The sequence below is a fragment of the Mustelus asterias genome, chromosome 8, assembly GCF_964213995.1.
Source record: "Mustelus asterias chromosome 8, sMusAst1.hap1.1, whole genome shotgun sequence".
Classification (NCBI taxonomy): domain Eukaryota; kingdom Metazoa; phylum Chordata; class Chondrichthyes; order Carcharhiniformes; family Triakidae; genus Mustelus; species Mustelus asterias.
In genome coordinates this window covers 98728335-98747060 of record NC_135808.1, presented here as the reverse complement: position 1 = coordinate 98747060, position 18726 = coordinate 98728335, and the positions used below count along the sequence as shown (strand labels likewise).

The 18726-nt window shown below is 40.5% G+C and overlaps 1 protein-coding gene across 4 annotated transcripts in view; it reads left to right on the top strand.

Moving 5' to 3' along the window:
- The window catches only part of eps15 (epidermal growth factor receptor pathway substrate 15), a 148355-nt gene that overhangs the window by 9726 nt on the left and 119903 nt on the right, over positions 1–18726 (top strand). For 2 of the 4 annotated variants that reach the window (XM_078218558.1, XM_078218557.1), the window contains exons 2-3: positions 12474–12533; positions 17063–17104. Coding sequence is in view for 2 of the 4 variants with exons in the window: in XM_078218556.1 (XP_078074682.1) it covers positions 17063–17104 (42 nt within the window). In the remaining 2 variants the exon portion in view is untranslated. The remainder of the gene's footprint in view (positions 1–12473; positions 12534–17062; positions 17105–18726) is intronic. The other 2 variants (XM_078218556.1, XM_078218555.1) reach the window with 1 other exon arrangement.

Below are 18726 nucleotides of genomic sequence, written 5' to 3'. Positions count from 1 at the left end.
GATTGACAGCCAGAATCTTAACTAGCAAGATGATTCAGTGTTGTCTTGTTATAGGGAGAAGTGTTTTCCTCTAGTCTTTGTTGTAAAATCATCTGTTAAGTCATCTTTCATTACCTTATCCGCAAAACTACTATTGAGAAATTCATGCTGTGACCATTCAACAGCATAATAGATTTTATACCTCCTAAACTTGGGTTCTATCTGGAGAAAGATTTTTGAGTATTGCAACAGTGTAAGAATACAGAATGATAGTGGTGAGAGCAATTTGAGATAATTCATTAACACAGGTTATAAAATATTAAAACTTAAGTTTTTATTTTTAGGATAATTTTACTTGATGTCATTTCATTTGTTAATGTAAAAACAAATCTGGTTATTTTAATGTAATTTTTTTAGTATTTTAATTTAAGGACATTCAATAACAGTTGTACATGGGTTATGTAAGTTGATTATAAGAACACATAGCTGAAGTTGAATGTTCCAGAAGAGAAAAAAGTTATTTGCATTTATAATATCCTTAGTTATTTTAGTACACTTGTTATTCAGAGATTACATTAATCAGTTAGTGAAATACTTCTATCTGTATCTCTCCTTTCTCTTTCTCATACAAGCAATGATAACAAGAAATATCACCATCTGGAAAACACACTGCAACATCAGAATATAATGGAGGTTTACATGGGAGTGGCACAGTTCCCTTGTCCTCGCCTTCCACCCCAACAGCCTCTGTATTCAGCAGCTCATCTTCTGTCATTTTGACCACTGCCTCATCTTCTTTCCACCACTCTGAGTTCTGAAGGGATTGATTCCTTTGTGATCCTGTTGTTCACTCTTTTCCCCTCAGCTCTTCACCCTTTGCATCTTCCTGCAAGCATAAGAGATGTTGGTAGGATGGTCTGAAAACTTGGTTTTTCATTCTTTCCAATATACTTGCCTGCCCCATTTTAACTCTTGCCACACCCTGTGCATTATACATGTTTATTTCTTTGATTTCTCTCATTGCTCCTCCTCTTGTCTCTTTACGTGTAGGAATTCTACCGGTTAATCATTTCCTGGTCTCCACTGTGGGAATTTTCTATGCCTTTATTTGTGTGCAGGTTACCCTGCCTTTCCAACTCCCCCCTGATAACCTATCACCCGTTTGGTGATCATGAATCTATCCACCTTTATCTTAAAAATGCTCAAAGACTCTCTCTCTCTCAAAAGGCGGTGGAAGCAAAGTTCCAAAGACTCACGACCCTCCGAGAAAAAAATTCACATCATCTGACTTAAATAGACCAATTAAGCAGTGACCTCTAGTTCTAGATTCTCCCACAGTAGAAAACATCCTCTCCACATCCATCCTGTCATGACCCCTCAGGATTTTAAAGGTTTCAATCAAGTCACCTCTTACTCTTTTAAACTCCAATGAATACGAGTCTAGCATGTCTAACCTTTCCTCATTACACAACCCATGTGTTCCAGGTTTTAGTCGTCTTTGAATTACTTGCAATGCTTTTAGATCTTTCCTTAATTATGGAGACCAATACTAGAATACATCTATTACTCTAAATATGGTTTTACGAGTGTCCTGTACAACTGAAATATCACTTCCCTACCTTTGTAATCAATTCCACTCACAATAAATGATGACGCTCTATTAGCTTTCCTAATTATGTGCTGTATTTTATACTAGCCTTTTGTGATTCATGCACTTGGACACCCAGATCCCTCTGAATCTCAGAGCTCTGTAATTTCTCACCATTTAGATCATCTTTATTTACATTTGTCGACATTATACTTCATTTGCCAGATCTTTGCTCTCTCACTTAACCTATCTATGTCCATTTGTTGCCTCTTTATGTCCTCTTCACAACTTACTTTGTGACCTATCTTTGTGTCATCAACAAATTTCACAACCATATGTTTGGTCCCTTCTTCCAAGTCATTTATATAAATTGTAAAATGTTGAGGTCCCAGTACTGATCTCTCTGGCACACCACCATTGCATACTGCCAAGCAGAAAAAGACCCATTTATGCCAACTCTCTGTTTGCTGTTAGCTGGCTAATCTTGTACTCATGCCAATATTCCCTGCATCATGAGCTTTTATTTTCTACAATTATCTTTGCTAAATTATCAAATGCCTTCTGGAGATCTAACTGCATTAGATCCAATGTTTCCCTTTATCCTTTAAGGCTACATGTACACAATCGTGTTGTATTTTAAGCCATACAATATGTAAATATAATAGCCTGTGAGCAAAGACATCCATTTACAAATATGAAGGAATTTTGTATTAAAATTACATTTATAAAATATAACCGTATTATATCGTATGAGGAAAGGTTGGAGAGGCTGGGTCTGAATGCATTGGAGTTTAGATGAATGAGAGATGATCTCTAACATATATAGGATCCTGAGGGGACTTGATAGGGTGGATGCTGGATCTCCTTGTGGGAGGGACTAGAACTAGGGAATACAATTTAAAAATAGGGGGTCTCCCATGTAGGACAGAGATGAGAAGAATTTTTTTCTCAGAGGGTCCAGTGTCTTTGGAACTTGCATCCCCAGAGGACAGTGGAAGCAGGTTCATTGAATATTTGTAGATAGATTCTTTACTAATGAGTGAGTATTGGGGAGAGGCAGGAATGTGGAGTTGAGGCTGCAATCGGATCAGCCATAATCTTATTGAATGGCGGAGCAGGCTCAAGGGGCCAAGTGGCTTTCTATGCTCCTAATTCATATGTTTGTATGCTTACTGCATGTGTACGTGTCTGTGGAGGGAGAGAAACAGAGTCTTTGTTTCAAGTTGGTGGCCTTTTGTCAGAGAGTATCTGCAGAATTTTGCTTTTCAAACTTCAGACCAGATTGTCGTGTCACTGGAGGGAAATTTGGAAGCAGTTCCCTTGAGCTTTCTGCTCTTTGTTGGTGGTAGAGGTTAGAGAGCTGGCAGATGATGTTGAAGTAAGCTTAGTGAGGCGTTATAGTGTTTTCTATAAATAGTTGTTACAAGCAGGTGAGGAGAGGTAGAATTTTTTCCCACTCCTGCAACAGATTTTTAAAAAGGATATGCTTGCCACTTCAGTGAGTGTTTAACTGTGTAGGGTGCTGTGTCTGTAAAAGGCTTACACAGACAGGACTCCTTGAGTTTATAAAAAAAAGAGGGTAGTATTTATTGTACTTGACTCGCTCTAAGAAAAATAATAAAAATGCTCCAACTTTCATGCAAGCACACAGATATCAATAATTTAGAGTCGGAGGATAGATTAAGTGATGTTTTAGAGTCCAGTGAAGATTAATTTTATCCAGACCTTGTAGCTTGATGACTTGGATGGATCCAGGCTGAGCTCAGTGGTCTCTCAGGATTTGGTATCAAAGTGGTTTAAAGATGTTGGTGATGGATTTATCTTTCCTTCTGGAGACAGCAGCCACTGGGTTAATGTTTTAAAAATCTCTAACTGTGGCACATGGATAGTCAAAAAGCAGATAGAGTTCGAGCTTGCAGGAAAGTTGAAGAGAGTGGGGGGAGAGGGTGCTGACACGGGGATCTTCTGTTTATTTCCAGATTGGCTTGTTTTTCCTAGTTCTTAGTTCAATAAGATTTGTTACCTGAAGTCAGTTTGGATCATGAGATGAAAAGATCAATGCCTCTGTTGTCTACACAAGTAATTCCAAGTCAGAAGTCATTGTTCCATAATGGGGAATGTAAGGTGGATGTTCACACCTGCTTATGATAAACTGATTTCTTGGCAGTTCTCTACGCTTAGTATTGAGCTTGGAGACAGAAAGTCTGGAAACCAATAGATTTTGAGCTTGGTAAGAGCACGGACAGTAGGCGGTCTAAGTTCCACAAGTGGTTTCATCTCCAGCATGTCCACTCAAGGGAAGGCACCCCACCCATGGTCATTAATTAAAAACTTTCTGGAGACTTGAGGTAATTCTGAGTCTGTGCAGAAATTCAAAAAGTCACCGGGTTCTTGGCAGTCACCTTCACAGCTGCTGTTTTCGTATTTAAACTCAAATCAGTGGTTTTTGGCCAGTAAATACGTAGTAATTTTCCATATGAAGTATGGCTTCGTAACGTAGTACATAGAGGAGGGAGTTGAAATTGAGTGGCGGAGACATCAATGTAGATGTTATCATGGTCTCTGGTCAGCCAATGAAGAATAATTGCTCTAGCCCAACAGAAGCGAGCATGCCTAATGAATGACAAACAATTCCAACAGGGCACATAATAGGGAAGTAAGAGGCGTGTCCTGGGTGGAGAGCAGGGACATCTTCTTGTGTGAATCAGTATTCTCAGCAAGCAGTGAGAAGTCAAAAGTATCGCTGGACAAAAAATCCAGCAACAACCCAATAATGTGCTGCGTCTGACAAATTCATGCCAAAGTTCCAAACTTAATTGAAAGAAAAATACTTTTAAGTTTCACGCTGAATGATGGCAGATGTTTAAGTAAATGTGCACATGAAGCACGTTTACAATATATTACATAGAACATTTCCCGCAAAAATTATGTCACTGTAGCCATGTCTCTGGTTAGTTGGTGGTTTTTCTCTGGGATAACACTGTAAGGGTTACAATTCACAGTCACCCCTATTCACTTCACACTCACTTCTGTCACGATTCCTCTACTGCACATTTCATTTGTCCTTTTACAAAATAAAGTTATATAACATGAGGGAATTGTACAGTGGTAATATCACCAAGGCAGTTGGTGGAATTAAAATCTGGAATTAAAAGCTAAACCCAGTGTTGGTGATCATGAAATAACATTGATTGTCTTAAAAACCCAGTTGATTGACTGATATCCTTTAGGGAAGGAAATTTGCCATCCCCACGTGGTCTGACCTACATTGTGAATTCAGACCACACTGGTTTGGTTGACCGTTAAATACCCTAGCAAGCAATTGTTCCAAACTGCAATCAAGTCAAAAAGGAATTAAACCAGATGGAGCACCTGACTTTGATCTAGGAACTGGAAATGACAATGGTCCAGCATGTGCCTCACTCCACCATCACCGTCAAACTGGGGGATTAATCCTAGTTCATTGAAGAGTGCAGGAGGGCATGCCAGGAGCAGCACCAGGCATACCTAAAAATGCCTGTTAACCTGGTGAAGCTACAATGTAGGATTACGTCAAACATCAGGAGCAACATGCGATAGACAGAGCTTAGCAATACCACAAGCAATGGATTAGATCTAAGCTCTACATCGCCAATCATGAAAGTGGTGGACAATTAAACAACTAACTGGAGGTAAAGGCTCCACAAACATACCCATCCTCGATGATAAGGGAGCCCAGCACGTCAGTGCAGCTATCTTTAGCCAGATTTAATTCACTCTTGATGGCAAGAAATGGCTGAAGACACTGGATACTGCAAAGACTAAGGGCCCTGACAACATTCTGGCAATTGTATTGAAGCTTCAGGACTAGCTGCCTTCCCTAGTCAATCTGTTCCAGTACAACTACAACACTGGCATCTATCCGACAATGTGAAAGATTGCCCAGGTATGTCCTGTCCACGAAAATCAGAACAAATTGAATGAATTAATTACTGCTCTATCAGTCTATTTTCGATCATCAGCAAAGTGATGGAGTGTATCAACAGTGCTATCAAGCAGCACTTGCACACTAATAACCTGCTCACTGTCACTCAGTTTGGATTCCACCAGGGCCATTCAGCTCCAGGCCTCATTGGTATCTTGGTCCAAAATGAACAAAAGAGCTGAACTTGAGAAGGAAGTTTAGAATGATTGCCCTTGACATTAAGTCAGTGTTTGACTAAGTGTGGCATCAGGAACCCCAGCAAAACTGAAGCTGACAGGCAGGATGGAGTTCTCCACTGGTTGAAGTCATATGAAGATGATGTGCTTGTTGGAGGTCAGTCATCTCATTTTTGGGGTATTGCTGAAGAGTTCCTAGTGTACTAGGCCCAACCATCTTCAGCTGCTTCATCAGTGACCTAGCTTCCATCATAAGGTCAGAAATGGGGATCTTCACTGATGATTGCAGAGTGTTCAGTACCATTTGCAACTCCTCAGATACTGAAGCATCATTTACGTGCCTAAATGCAGCAAGACCTGGACAACGTTCAGTTTTTTACCAGAAGCCGAATTTGACCAGCTGCATAAATACCGTGGCTACACGTAGCAGTTCAGAAGCTGAGAATTTTATGCCGAGGTGCTCACTTCCTGAATCCACACAGCTATCTACCATCTCCAAGACACAAATCAGGAATGTGATAGAATACTTTCCACTTGTCTGGTTGAGTGCAGCTTCAACAACACTTGAGGAGCTTGACACCATCCAGGAAAGAGGGACCTGCTTGATTGGCACCCCACTGAAACGTTCACTCCTATCAACACCAATGCACAGCAACAGTGCTGTATACTATCTGCAAGATGTATTGCAGAAACTCACCAAGGCTCCTTCAATACCACCTTCCAAACCCGAGACCTTTACCACCTAGAAGGACAAGGGCAGCAGGTGCATGGGAACACCACCATCTGCAAGTTCCACTCCAAGTCACGCACCATTCTGACTTGGAAATATATCGCCGTTCTTTCACTGTCACTGGGTCAAACTCCTGGAGCACCCTCCCTGATAGCACTGTGGCTGTACCTCCACTACATGGAACTGCAGTGGTTCAAGAAGGCAGCTCAGCACTACTTTCTCAAAGGCAATTAGGCCTTACCATTGATAGCCACATTCAATGGAAGCATTTTTAAAATGCAGTCTAACTCTTCACTCCATTCAAATACCTGATGATTCCCTTTTGTTAATGCTAAGTTTACTCACTTTCCTGAGTATTTATATTGTTTAGATTGGTGGATAATTCATTTTTTAACCATGAAAAAGCTTTTTTGAATTTTCAGGAGTGGGCTAACTGATTGTGAACCTTCAACTCATTGCACTATTATGTAAACTATTGAAGCTACCAAGAATTGTGTTGTCAACGTGTGATTTTTCTTTCTGCAGAGGCGGCCATTCAGCCCATTGAGTCTGCACCGACCCTCTTTGACAGATACCTTACCTTTTCCCACCCTATCCCTGTAACCCTACACATTTACCGTGGCTAATTCCCTAATCTAGGACAATTTTGCATGGTCAGTCCACCTAACCTGCATATCATTGGATTGTGGGAGGAAACCGGAGCACCCGGAGAAAATCCACGCAGACATGGGGAAAACGTGCAAACTCCACACAGAGAGTGACCCAAGCCGGGAACCGAACCCGGGTCCCTGGCGCTATGAGGCAGCAGCGCTAACCACTGTGCCACTGTGTTATCTGGTATTGTTTTCAGTGCATTAGAATTTAAAGCACTGCATTGTTTCCTGAATAGTGTTCAGGAATTTCGCAACATTCAAAAGTTTGAGGGCTAAGATTCGCTGGTTTTATTTGCAGGGTAAAAAAGAATTGATGACAGCTTAGCTGTGATTGAGAACCTTTTCTATTAATAGATCTGGTGCTGCAATGTTTGTGGATTATTCAAATATTGTGGCAGATGGGGTTCATTGAAGCAAATGCACACCTAAAATTATCTGAAGGAGGCTAAGATGCTTGAACTAGATATTGAATTTATTTTGGTGATTTGTGTGTGCTTGTACTAAAGCATGATTTTCTATGCTATGCTTTTTCTGCTATTGATTGGTATGCTTCACTCTTGACAGTGAAAATAAAGATTTGCATTTATATAGCACCTTTCATGACCGCAGGATGTTGCAAAGAGCTTTAGTCAAAGAAGTGCTTTTGAAGTGTAGTCACTGGTGTAATGCAGGCAGTGTGATAGCCAATATGAACACGGCAAGGTCCAAACAGCAATACCAAATGAAAGGATAATCTGTGTTTGCAATATTGTTTGAGGGATAAATGTTGGCCAGGATACCGAGGATAATTCCCCTACTCTTCAATGTAGTGGCATGGGGTCTTATTTTCCACCTGAGAGTTCAGACAGAGCCTCGCTTTGATGTCTCATTTGAAAGACAAAGTGAATGAAGTGGATAGAGAAAGGCATAAACAGGAAGAGAGGACCAGGTTTGGAAGAAGAATGTAGAAGCCAAGAGTTAATGATAAACTTGTGTCAAACTAATTGGGTCTCAGTTGGAGAACTGTGTGGTTTTGGACTGTTATTGCCTTTAGGGGGCTAAAACGTAGATACATTAGGAAACGTACACGAAAATATAAACACAAACGAGCAATTGAGATATTTTGACAAAACAATGCAGATTATGACATAAAATAGAAGAGAGAGTAGTTATTGAGACACAAATTATGTTATTCAAAATTAAATTGGATCTGTAAAGGAATGAGTAAAGGTGATTAGGATAATTTGCTTAATTGGGAGGTCAATGTTTTTTCACTTTAATCCATTCTAAGGACAGCATCATGGATACAGTTCCAGGGACACCCCAGTGTTTTTTCCAAGTGGCTGATCTTATGAAAAGGCCTCAGCGATTTACAATCGATATTAATGACTTGTTTGCTAATGATACAAAGGTGGAAAGGTATGCTGTTCAATAGACAACGAATGATGTGGAGATGCCACCGTTGGACTGGGGTGGGCACATTAAGAAGTCCACTCCACTCACCTGATGAAGGAGCAGCGCTCCAAAAGCTTGTGATACCAAATAAACCTGTTGGACTTTAACCTGGTGTTGTGAGACTTCTTACAGTGGACAAGGAAATGATGCAAAGAGACAGGTAAAGGTGCCATAGTTCCAGATGACCATAGGCTGCTCTCTCTTTTGATTTTAATCTGACGAGCACCACACCTCCGGCAAGGAGCAAGGTTGAGAAGGCAGGCATCATGAATAACATCAGCTGGTACGGGAATTGAACCCACACTGTTGGCGTCACTCTGCATCACGAGCCAGTCAACTGAGCTATTTTGTGTGTTCCTGTTAGCGACGCACTAAAATATCATAATTATGATGAATATCTTGTATCTTTTGAGTCCGTGCCTGATAATTTTGGTGGACATAAAAGGAATTCAAACTAAGCTTTTGCATTAGAGCACATCAGCTGGACTGCTGTGATAGGTTTTCAGAGAGGTTAGTCTGGTACAAGGTAAATTTAAAGATAAATACAACAGGTGTTAAAGGAGTCCTGTAATAACGTTTCTTTAAAATTGATATGTACAATGTTATATTTTCAAATTTGTAATTTTAGGATATAATTAATGAAACGATCGAGTGTTGCAATTTTGTCTCAGAAGCCAGTTGCGTGCCGCTTTCTTCTTTCTCTGTCCCTGAGCAACCAATTCATAAAAACATTATCTTGCTAGATTGCCGCTTACGCTCTCTGAATTTAGTTTACTTTGGGAAGATTTCCATTCCTGTCCCTGAAACGGTTGAATGTTTGTTCCCAGATCCTAAAGTTAATCTGTTTAACTGTCTGCTAAGCTGCCTGGTCAGTTGTTTTAATCATCAAGTGTTTATATTTGTGTATGTGAAATGGTGAGTGGACAGAAAGTGGAGAGGGAGGAGTCGGATTTCTTTACAGTTGAGTTGGCTCCAAGATAACATCCCCGGCAATGGAAGATTGGTAATTAATCAATCAATCCTCTGGCAGTCTTAGTAACCTGATAACTGAGTCAGAGAAGTCTGTAGAAATCTTACGGTCCAGCTTATGATTAGATAGGCAAATTCTTTGTGTAGGTCACTAACAAGGTAACAAAAACGGGAAAGCAGGTCAAGGAAGCATCTGTGGAGAGAGAAACAAGAATTAATAGGCAGGATTTTACGGCCTGGCTCGGACGAGATCTGAAATTCCTGCCCAAGGTCAACAGAAATTTCCATTGTTGGACCCTCGCCCACTCCCTTTCCGTGGAGGACGAGGTGGTAGGGTTCCAGCCAATGTTTCAGGTTGATGACCTTTCATCATAACTCCAGCATCTGCAATATTTTACTTTTCGAGGAAAAAAAGAATCTGAAGTTGATGATGAAGCGAATTGTTCTATTCTAGATGGTGCTGGAATTTAAGCCACAATAATCCAGGTGTTCAAAATCCCAGCCTACTCTTCTATTTAATTGCTGAAAAGACCAGTACAGTTAAGTTTCTAGTCCACTGATATCCTCAAATCAGTGATGGTGGAGGCTTCAGCAATCATCATGCCATTATGGGTGAGGGAAGATAGCTTAATTTTCTCTTGCATGAAATAGTAATTATGTGGCTCAAATTTTACCTGTAGTTTGCCAGCCAGAGTTTGGATGTTGCTCATGTCCCGCACTTGCTTTATGATCAAAGCTGTTGTGAAAAGAGCTGAACATTATGGAAACATCAACAAACAGTCCATTCCTGACTTTAAGGTGGAAGGGACTACCATCGATGAAGCATGTGAAGTTGGATAGGATAAGGGCGCTTCTCTGGAGAACTCCTGAGAAAATGTCCCAGGGAAATGATAATAGGCCTCATTCTAAATTACTCACATTCAAAGTCACTACTGTATTTATTACCGTGTAAAACACATTTCGATAGACCATAAATGCAAAGCCCAGTTACATGCGTTCTCTTTATTATATGGAGCTCTGAATATGCACTCACATCCACAAGGACAGAAGAGAATCAAGATTTAAAAACAGAAGTCATTACAAAAACAACTTCATTTATGTATAACAACTTTAGAGTTGTAAATTGTACTCGGTCACTTCACAGGAGCATTCAGACAAAGTGTGACGCTTGACTGCATGAAGAAATATTAGGACAAGTGTGGCCACTGCCAGAGACCAAAGAATACCTGACACCAGACCAGCAGTGCTGCTGCATGGTGGAGGGGAAAGACGTCAAACCCATGGAGGTGATCTCAACACGGGCCCCCATCCAAAAGCCCACAACTAAAATATACACCAGAACTACTCGTGTTTGTGAATATAATTTCTTAATTTCAAGTGAAAATCATTGATGAGACCATCAAACATCACAGTATATTCCTGGCTTGTCTCTATCTCCTGGATTTTGCAAAATTACTCTTGGGTGCTTGATTCTTGCATCCTAACCTTAGTATACTGGATATAAAAGAATCCAGCACTTGATAGTGGGCAGAATATCTAAAAACTGGACTGGTCACACTAATTAGTAAGAAGTCTCACAACACCAGGTTAAAGTCCAGCAGGTTTATTTGGTAGCAAAAGCCACTAGCTTTCGGAGCGCTGCTCCTTCGTCAGGTGAGTGGGAGTTCTGTTCACAAACAGGGCATTTAAAGACACTAACTCAATTTACAGAATAATGATTGGAATGCGAGTCTTTACAGCTAATCAAGTCTTAAAGGTACAGACAATGTGAATGGAGAGAGCATTAAGCACAGGTTAAAGAGATGTGTATTGTCTCCAGACAGAACAGTTAGTGAGATTTTGCAAGTCCAGGCAAGTCGTGGGGGTTACAGATAGTGTGACATGAACCCAAGATCCCGGTTGAGGCCATCCTCATGTGTGCGGAACTTGGCTATCAGTCTCTGCTCAGCGACTCTGCACTGTCGTGTGTCGTGAAGGCCGTCTTGGAGAATGCTTGCCCGAAGATCAGAGGCCGAATGCCCGTGACCGCTGAAGTCCTGGCTGGAGACAATACACATCTCTTTAACCTGTGCTTAATGCTCTCTCCACTCACATTGTCTGTACCATTAAGACTTGATTAGCTGTAAAGACTCGTATTCCAATCGTTATTCTCTAAATTGAGTTTGTGTCTTTATATGCCCTGTTTGTGAACAGAACTCCCACTCACCTGACGAAGGAGCAGCGCTCTGAAAGCTAGTGGCTTTTGCTACCAAATAAACCTGTTGGACTTTAACCTGGTGTTGTGAGACTTCTTACCGTGTTTACCCCAGTCCAACGCCGGCATCTCCACATCAGACTAATTAGGACAGGTGACCAAATTAGATCAAAGAGTTACAGTTTCAGGAGCACCTTTAAGGAAGAGAGAGAGGCGCAAAATGTGGAGAGTCTCGGGGAGGGAATTCCAGAGCTTTGGAACTAGGCAGCTGAGGCACAGTCATGAAAATCATAATGGTTGATAAGTTTAAAAAAAGAAAGAGGGGTTTGCTTCAGTGACAATAACCAAGCACAGTGTGAACATTAATTTTTCACAAAATGCAGCATCCTTGCTCAACTTTGGATAATAATTTTTAAAAACTCAGAATAAGCTGCCCAAGAAAGTGGTTAAGACAGGTACAATAGCAATGTTTAAAAAGCATTTGGATAAGTACATGGCAATTGGGACTAGCTGGGAGGGCACCATGGTCAGTATGGACCGGTTGGGCCGAAGGGCCTGTTTCTGTGCTGCATTGCTCTATGACTCTAAATGTGTCCTCCTTGTGTGCCCCACCACAAAGTTTTAAAATAACATTGCATTTAAACAATGCAATATTTTGTAGGCTGTCCCAAAGTAATGAAAAATGACACCGACTAATTGGATAAAAGTGTGTTACCGGAAAAATGTTTTGAACTTTAGCCTCATTCCTGGTTTGATTTAGCAAACATTTATTTTCTTCTCCTCCAGTAGGAGGGTCAGGAAAAGAAGAAGGACATCACAAATAATATTACGAGGAAAGAATCAACCGTAAGTCAGTTGTAGCACCCTTGCCTGAGTCAGAAGGTCATAGTTCAAGCCCCACCCCACAGCTTTGAACACATAATTCAAACTAAAACTTCAGTGTTAAATTAAAGGAGTTCTGCACTGACAGAAGCATCATCTTCCAAAGCCTCATCTGCCCTCTAGGCTGGCCTTAAAAGATCCTACTCAAAGATGGGCAGAAGAATCCTCCCTCTATCCGGCCAATATGTTTCCCTCATTTAAGAACAATAATAAAACGGATAAACTCATCAGTATTTGTAGGATCTTGCAGTGCACAAATTAGGTGGGACTTTCCCTTCATTACAACAGTGAATGTACATCAAATTCACTTCCGTAGTTGTGCAATGTTTGGGATGTCCTAACAATGTGAAAGATACAATATAAATGCTTCCTCTTCCTAAAAGCACGAGTCATTTATAAAATGAGGAAAAGTAAAGTCACCATAGTCCCAGATGACCATAGTCCCTGGATCCTGAGGGGGAGAGCTGACTGGTGGTGATTTAATCTAAAGATCACCATATCTCAAGCGAGGGGCAAGGTTGAGAAAGCGGGGACTTCATGAATAACCTCAGTTGGTATGGGAATTGAACCTGCGTTGTTGATATCACTATGCATCACAAACCAGCAGTCCAGCCAACTGAGCTAACCCGACCCACTAAATACTGTACTGATTAAATTATTTCAAGTATTTAAATCAGCTAATATCTGAGAGAATATTTGCCCTTATTGCTGATGTAAGAGGAGCTGAGTGATGCATTTTACCTCTGGAACTAGAGCTCAAATTCAGCCCAAAATAATCAGGTGAACATCTCCTGTTTGGCTCTGTGGGCTCCTACTTTGACAATTAAAGCTTTGATAGTTTTAATCCAATTTCTAGTGGAGGATAGGGTGGCACGGTAGCACAGTGGTTAGCACTGCTGCTTCACAGCTCCAGGGACCTGGGTTCAATTCCCGGCTTGGGTCACTGTCTGTGTGGAGTTTGCACATTTTCCTCGTGTCTGCGTGGGTTTCCTCCGGGTGCTCCGGTTTCCTCCCACAGTCCAAAGATGTGCGGGTTAGGTTGATTGCCCATGCTAAAATTGCCCCTTAGTGTCCCGAGATGCGTAGGTTAGAGGGATTAGCAGGTAAATATGTAGGGATATGGGTCTGGGGTCTGGGTGGGATTGTGGTCGGTGCAGACTCGATGGGCCAAATGGCCTCTTTCTGCACTGTAGGATTTCTATGATTCTATGAGGTAGACAGATGCAGGAAGAAAGCATTAACGTAACATACAAATGCTTATAAAAATTTGGAGGTGAACTTGAGTTACTCACAAGCTATAACACCAATATCATTGGTTGATTTGATTTATTATTGTCACATGTATTAGTATACAGTGAAAAGTATACCGTACATAGAGAAGGAAAGGTTGAGGGTGCAGAATGTAGTGTTACAGTCATAGCTAGGGTGTAGAGAAAGATCAACTTAATACGAGGTAGGTCCATTCAAAAGTCTGATGGCAGCAGGGAAGAAACTGTTTAGTTGGTTGGTACGTGACTTCAGACTTCTGTATCTTTTTGAATAGCAAAAAAAAGCCAATTTCAACAATGAGTGAGGCCACTTCAAAAAATGAGTGGAGTTTTACTGTTAGTTGTATATTAATTATGTTTATTGTGCATGCAGGTAGCCGGCATTAACTGGACATTCAGTTGAGCCCCCTATAAATAGACACAACCTAAAACATTAGTGGCTGGGTGAAGGTGATTTATGCTTGCAATGTGTAACTCTATATAGTGTAAAGAGATTGACTCCAATTCTATCCTTCACCAACCAGCTTTCTGGATCATCTTGATTTCTTATTATTTCAGTACCAGTGTCTCATGGAAGTACAAATAAAGATATAATTAATAGTGTTTCAGATGCACATATTAACAAGTACAGTAGTAGGAGATAAAATGGAGTACATCAATTTACAACTTTTAAAACCAGGTTTGGGCTTGAGATGTTCTGAATAACATGCAAGAGTTGTTGGAATTGTTGCAGCAAAATTATCCAACCTTTTTCCATTAAATAATTTGCCAGTATAATGGATTTCAGATATAGATTGCATCAAGCTGCCCCTCCAGTCTCTATCAGCTCACCAACAAATAGGAACAACAGGGTTAGAGATGTCAAATGAAAACAAAGTACTCATCAAGATTATAATATTTTGGTGAGTTACTCACAAGCTACAACACCAATTTCATGAGAAAGGGGCGAGGCAGAGATTATCTGTGGCTCCTGAGAAGGCCCTTTATATGGAGCAAATGTGTCCCCGGGTGATTCATCATCTGCATCCTCCTCCAGTCTATAATTTCCCCATAGCGATCAAAAACAATACACCCTGTTCCCAACTCATCTTACTGGTTATTTGCTCAGACCACACTCAGTGATATCCAATCTTGGTATGCTACTTAATCCAAAGTCAAATTTTGAACATTATTGAGAGATTTACTTCCACTCTACAACATCACCCAACAGGTTTCTCTTTCTGCACTGCGCTCTCAGACAACCTTTTAATACCTAGGTGGTAAAAAAGAAAATCTCTACTGTTATCTATCACAAACTCTAGTGGAGTGAAAAGAGATGGAAAAATGATTTCCAAATAACTATAAGAATATTCTTATAAAAAATAAAGATTTGCATTAAACAAGGACAGGCAAAGGCAGGTTTATAGCGAAATGATGTATCACACAACTCAATAACATAATTCTGCTGCCTCACAATAAGTTTCTTCATATATTATCCGACCTGTTCATTTATTTTTCAATGTTTGATCAGTGCCTCCTCTACGCTGTTGCTGCATCACTGGCATAGTATGACTGCCCAATGCACAGTTTACTGGATATACTGCACTAAATTATGAAGGTTACTTCAAAAACACCTTCCTCCTCAAAACCTTTATTACCAAGAAGAGCAAGAGCACTTATTGTCTCGGTTCATCTTCAACTTCTCCTCCAAATAACACCATCCTGAATTGGACATTTTCCACTGTCCCATCATTGGTCTTTGGTCATTTTCCTGTTAACATGTGGATTTTCAAGGAACTATTTGAGGGAGGAAACTGGAACACCCAGAGGAAACTCGTGTAGATACAGGGAGAACACAGTCACCCCAGGCTGGAATTGAACCCGGGTCCTTGGCGCTGTGAGGCAGCAGTGCTAACCACTGTGCCAGTGTGTTGCCTTGGGTACAATGTAGCACAGGCTCATTTTAATGCGAAAACTTCCCATATATTTCTAAGGCCAAAACTCCCTTTTCAGCACACCCATTCTTGCTTCCATCAGCATTTGATACTGACAGTGTTTTTGGAATCTGGTTAACATGTCTTCATTTACTAATGCAAATCAATGAGAGCAGGTTCCTTTTGCATCTCTATCAGGCACCTCATGAACCCTATGGCTTATGCTCTTCTGGATAGGTCTCATCTGCACTTAAGTGGGTCCCAACAGTACTGGTGTAGTTTGGTGTCTTGATACACTGGAGTGTGAACTTTTGTGAGAACGGGAGCCACTAATCAGGGCTGTTAGCACTTTGTGTACAAAGCTGGGCATGGAGACTTTTTTGTGCATTAGTCACTGAACACGTGAGTAAATTGGGTGGAGGAAGAACATGGCTCAGGCATAGAAGGGGAAAGAAGAAAATGAGGGTAGGGATAGGGTAGTGGTAATGTCACTCTATTCGTAACCCAGAGGCCCAAGTGAATGTTCTGGGGATATATGTTTGAAGTCCATCACAATAACTGATGGAATTTGAATTCAATTAATAAAATCTGGAATATAAAACTAGTCATCGTAATGGTCACCATGACTACTATCATTAATTGTTGTAAAGCCCATCTGGTTCACTAATGTCTTTTGGAATGGAAATCTGCCAATCTTATTGATCTGGCTTACACATGACTCCAAACCCACAGCAGTATAGTTGCCTCTTGTCCTGCCCTCTGAAATGGCCTAGCAAACCACTCAGTTCAAGGGCAGTTAGGGATGGGTAACAATTGCTGGCCTTGCCAAAGATACCCATGTTTTCATGAAAGAAAAAAAACACACCTCCAGTTGCCCATTCATAAGAGATTTGAATCGAGCTTTGATGGTTCTCTGTGCTGACACTTATGAAAAATGGCCACTGTACAAGGAGTCTGTGCATATGGCTTTGATTTAGCTTGAGTTGCTACTTCCGAATGGAAGGGATAATTGGACTGGAGATGTAAAAGGAAAGATAATTCTTTGCCTTTTGGTATTAAATTTATGTTGGAGTGACTCTTGGTAACTAAGTTTGATGCTTTCTCTATTGAGTAAACATGTCTCAACAATGGAAGATTAAATATTTGTGGAATCAAGAATGTCATCATTTGGCAGTAAACAACTGATTGTAGCAATTTTTTTCAGAACCAGCCTCCAGTAGTTTTGAAAATGTTGGTGTTGATTGTCATACGCTGGTTTTTTTATCCTTAGTAATAAGGTCAGAATGCTTATTTTGTTTTTATTCATTTACAGCTTTCCAGTGGAAATCCTTTATATGAAAAGTATTATCGTCAGGTAAATGAAGCTTTACTTACTTCAGAGCACGTGACAATAGTCCTTCTAAATCTTTGACATTTAACTGCACAGACCATTTTAACAATTTTTTGTTATAATGAACATTTGGATGTTTTGTAAATTAAAAAATGTCATTTTAATCTTAAGTTTCAAAATTTTTGTGACATTGTTTGCCTACGAAACAGTCTCCATGGATTGTTTCAGAGATCTACACTGTAAATTCTACATAGTTCTGTTCCTCTTATGTTTATTTTCTCTCCTTATCTGAAGGCACTAATTCAAGTAGTGGTATATTTTCACAGTCGCTGTAGCTTTTGGTATCTTGCCCAAATGACTACATCATACATGTGTCTAGACTGTGAATAGTAGCAACCTATTCAACCATAAAGAACATCTGCAGAGTCCAACCCTTTTGCTATGTATCCTCACACATGCACTTTTTAGCAGCGGTCAGTGGATAGCAATCATGAGTGCAAAATCTGGCAGATTATTTTTTTACCTCCTTTGTGGGCCAAGAGTACTGAGGTCAGTTCTACACTGGTGATGCCAGTGATTAGAAATAGGTTCGAAAGAGAGACGTGAAACACTGGGACCATTTTCATTGGAACAGAGAAAGCCAAGAGCAGAATTAAGAAGGTTTTAAAAAATTTATATTGGGGTGTGATCGAGTGAAAAAGGAAAAACTAATTAGTCTTGCTGGAGAGATGATAAGGAGGAGTCAGAAATTTAAAATTGTCACCTGAAGAATGCAGACGTTTAGGAGAGATTTCTTAATGCAGTTGATCGGTTGGTGGAATGTGGACGACTTTTGAGAGCAATTAAGGCAGAGGCCAACGGGGTTTTTAAAATTTATTCATGGGGATGTGGGCATCCTTGGCCGGACCAGCATTTATTGACCATTCCTAATTGTCCTTAAGAAGATGGTGGTGAGCTGCCTTCCTGAACTGCTGCAGCTTCATGCGGTGTAGGTACACCCATAATACTGTTAGGGAGGGAGTTCCAGCACTTTGTCCCAATGACAGTGAAGGAACGGCGATATATTTCTGAGTCGGGGTGGTGAATAGCTTGGGGAGTACTTCCAGGTGGTGGTGTTTCCATACATCTGCTGTCTTTGTCCTTCTAGTTGGTAGAGGGTGTGGGTTTGGTGAGTTGCTGCAGTGCATCTTGCATATGGTACACAGTGCTGCCACTGTTGTGGTGGAAGTTGTGAATGTTTAAGGCATCATTCAAGCTGGTTGTTTGTCCTGGATCTTCTTGAGTGTTGTTGCAGCTGCATGCATCCAGGCAAGTTGAGACTATTCAATCACACTCCTGACTTGCACCTTGTTGATGATGGACAGGCTTAGGGGAGTCAAATTCCCAGTCTCTGACCTGCTCTTGTAGTCACAGTGTTAAGGCGTGTCAGGTGGCAAAGGCCAAAGGGAAATTTGAAATAGCTGTCAAAATGATTTTTGCAATTTGTGTATTATGAGGGGGTTTTCTGAAATCAGGAAATGAGTCTCTGACCAATTGTGATGATTTTATATTTAATTAAACATTTGTTAAAATAACAAAGAAAATATAAAAATACACTTAAACACAATGGCTTTACACAATTAACAATACTTTAAAACAGTTCCAAA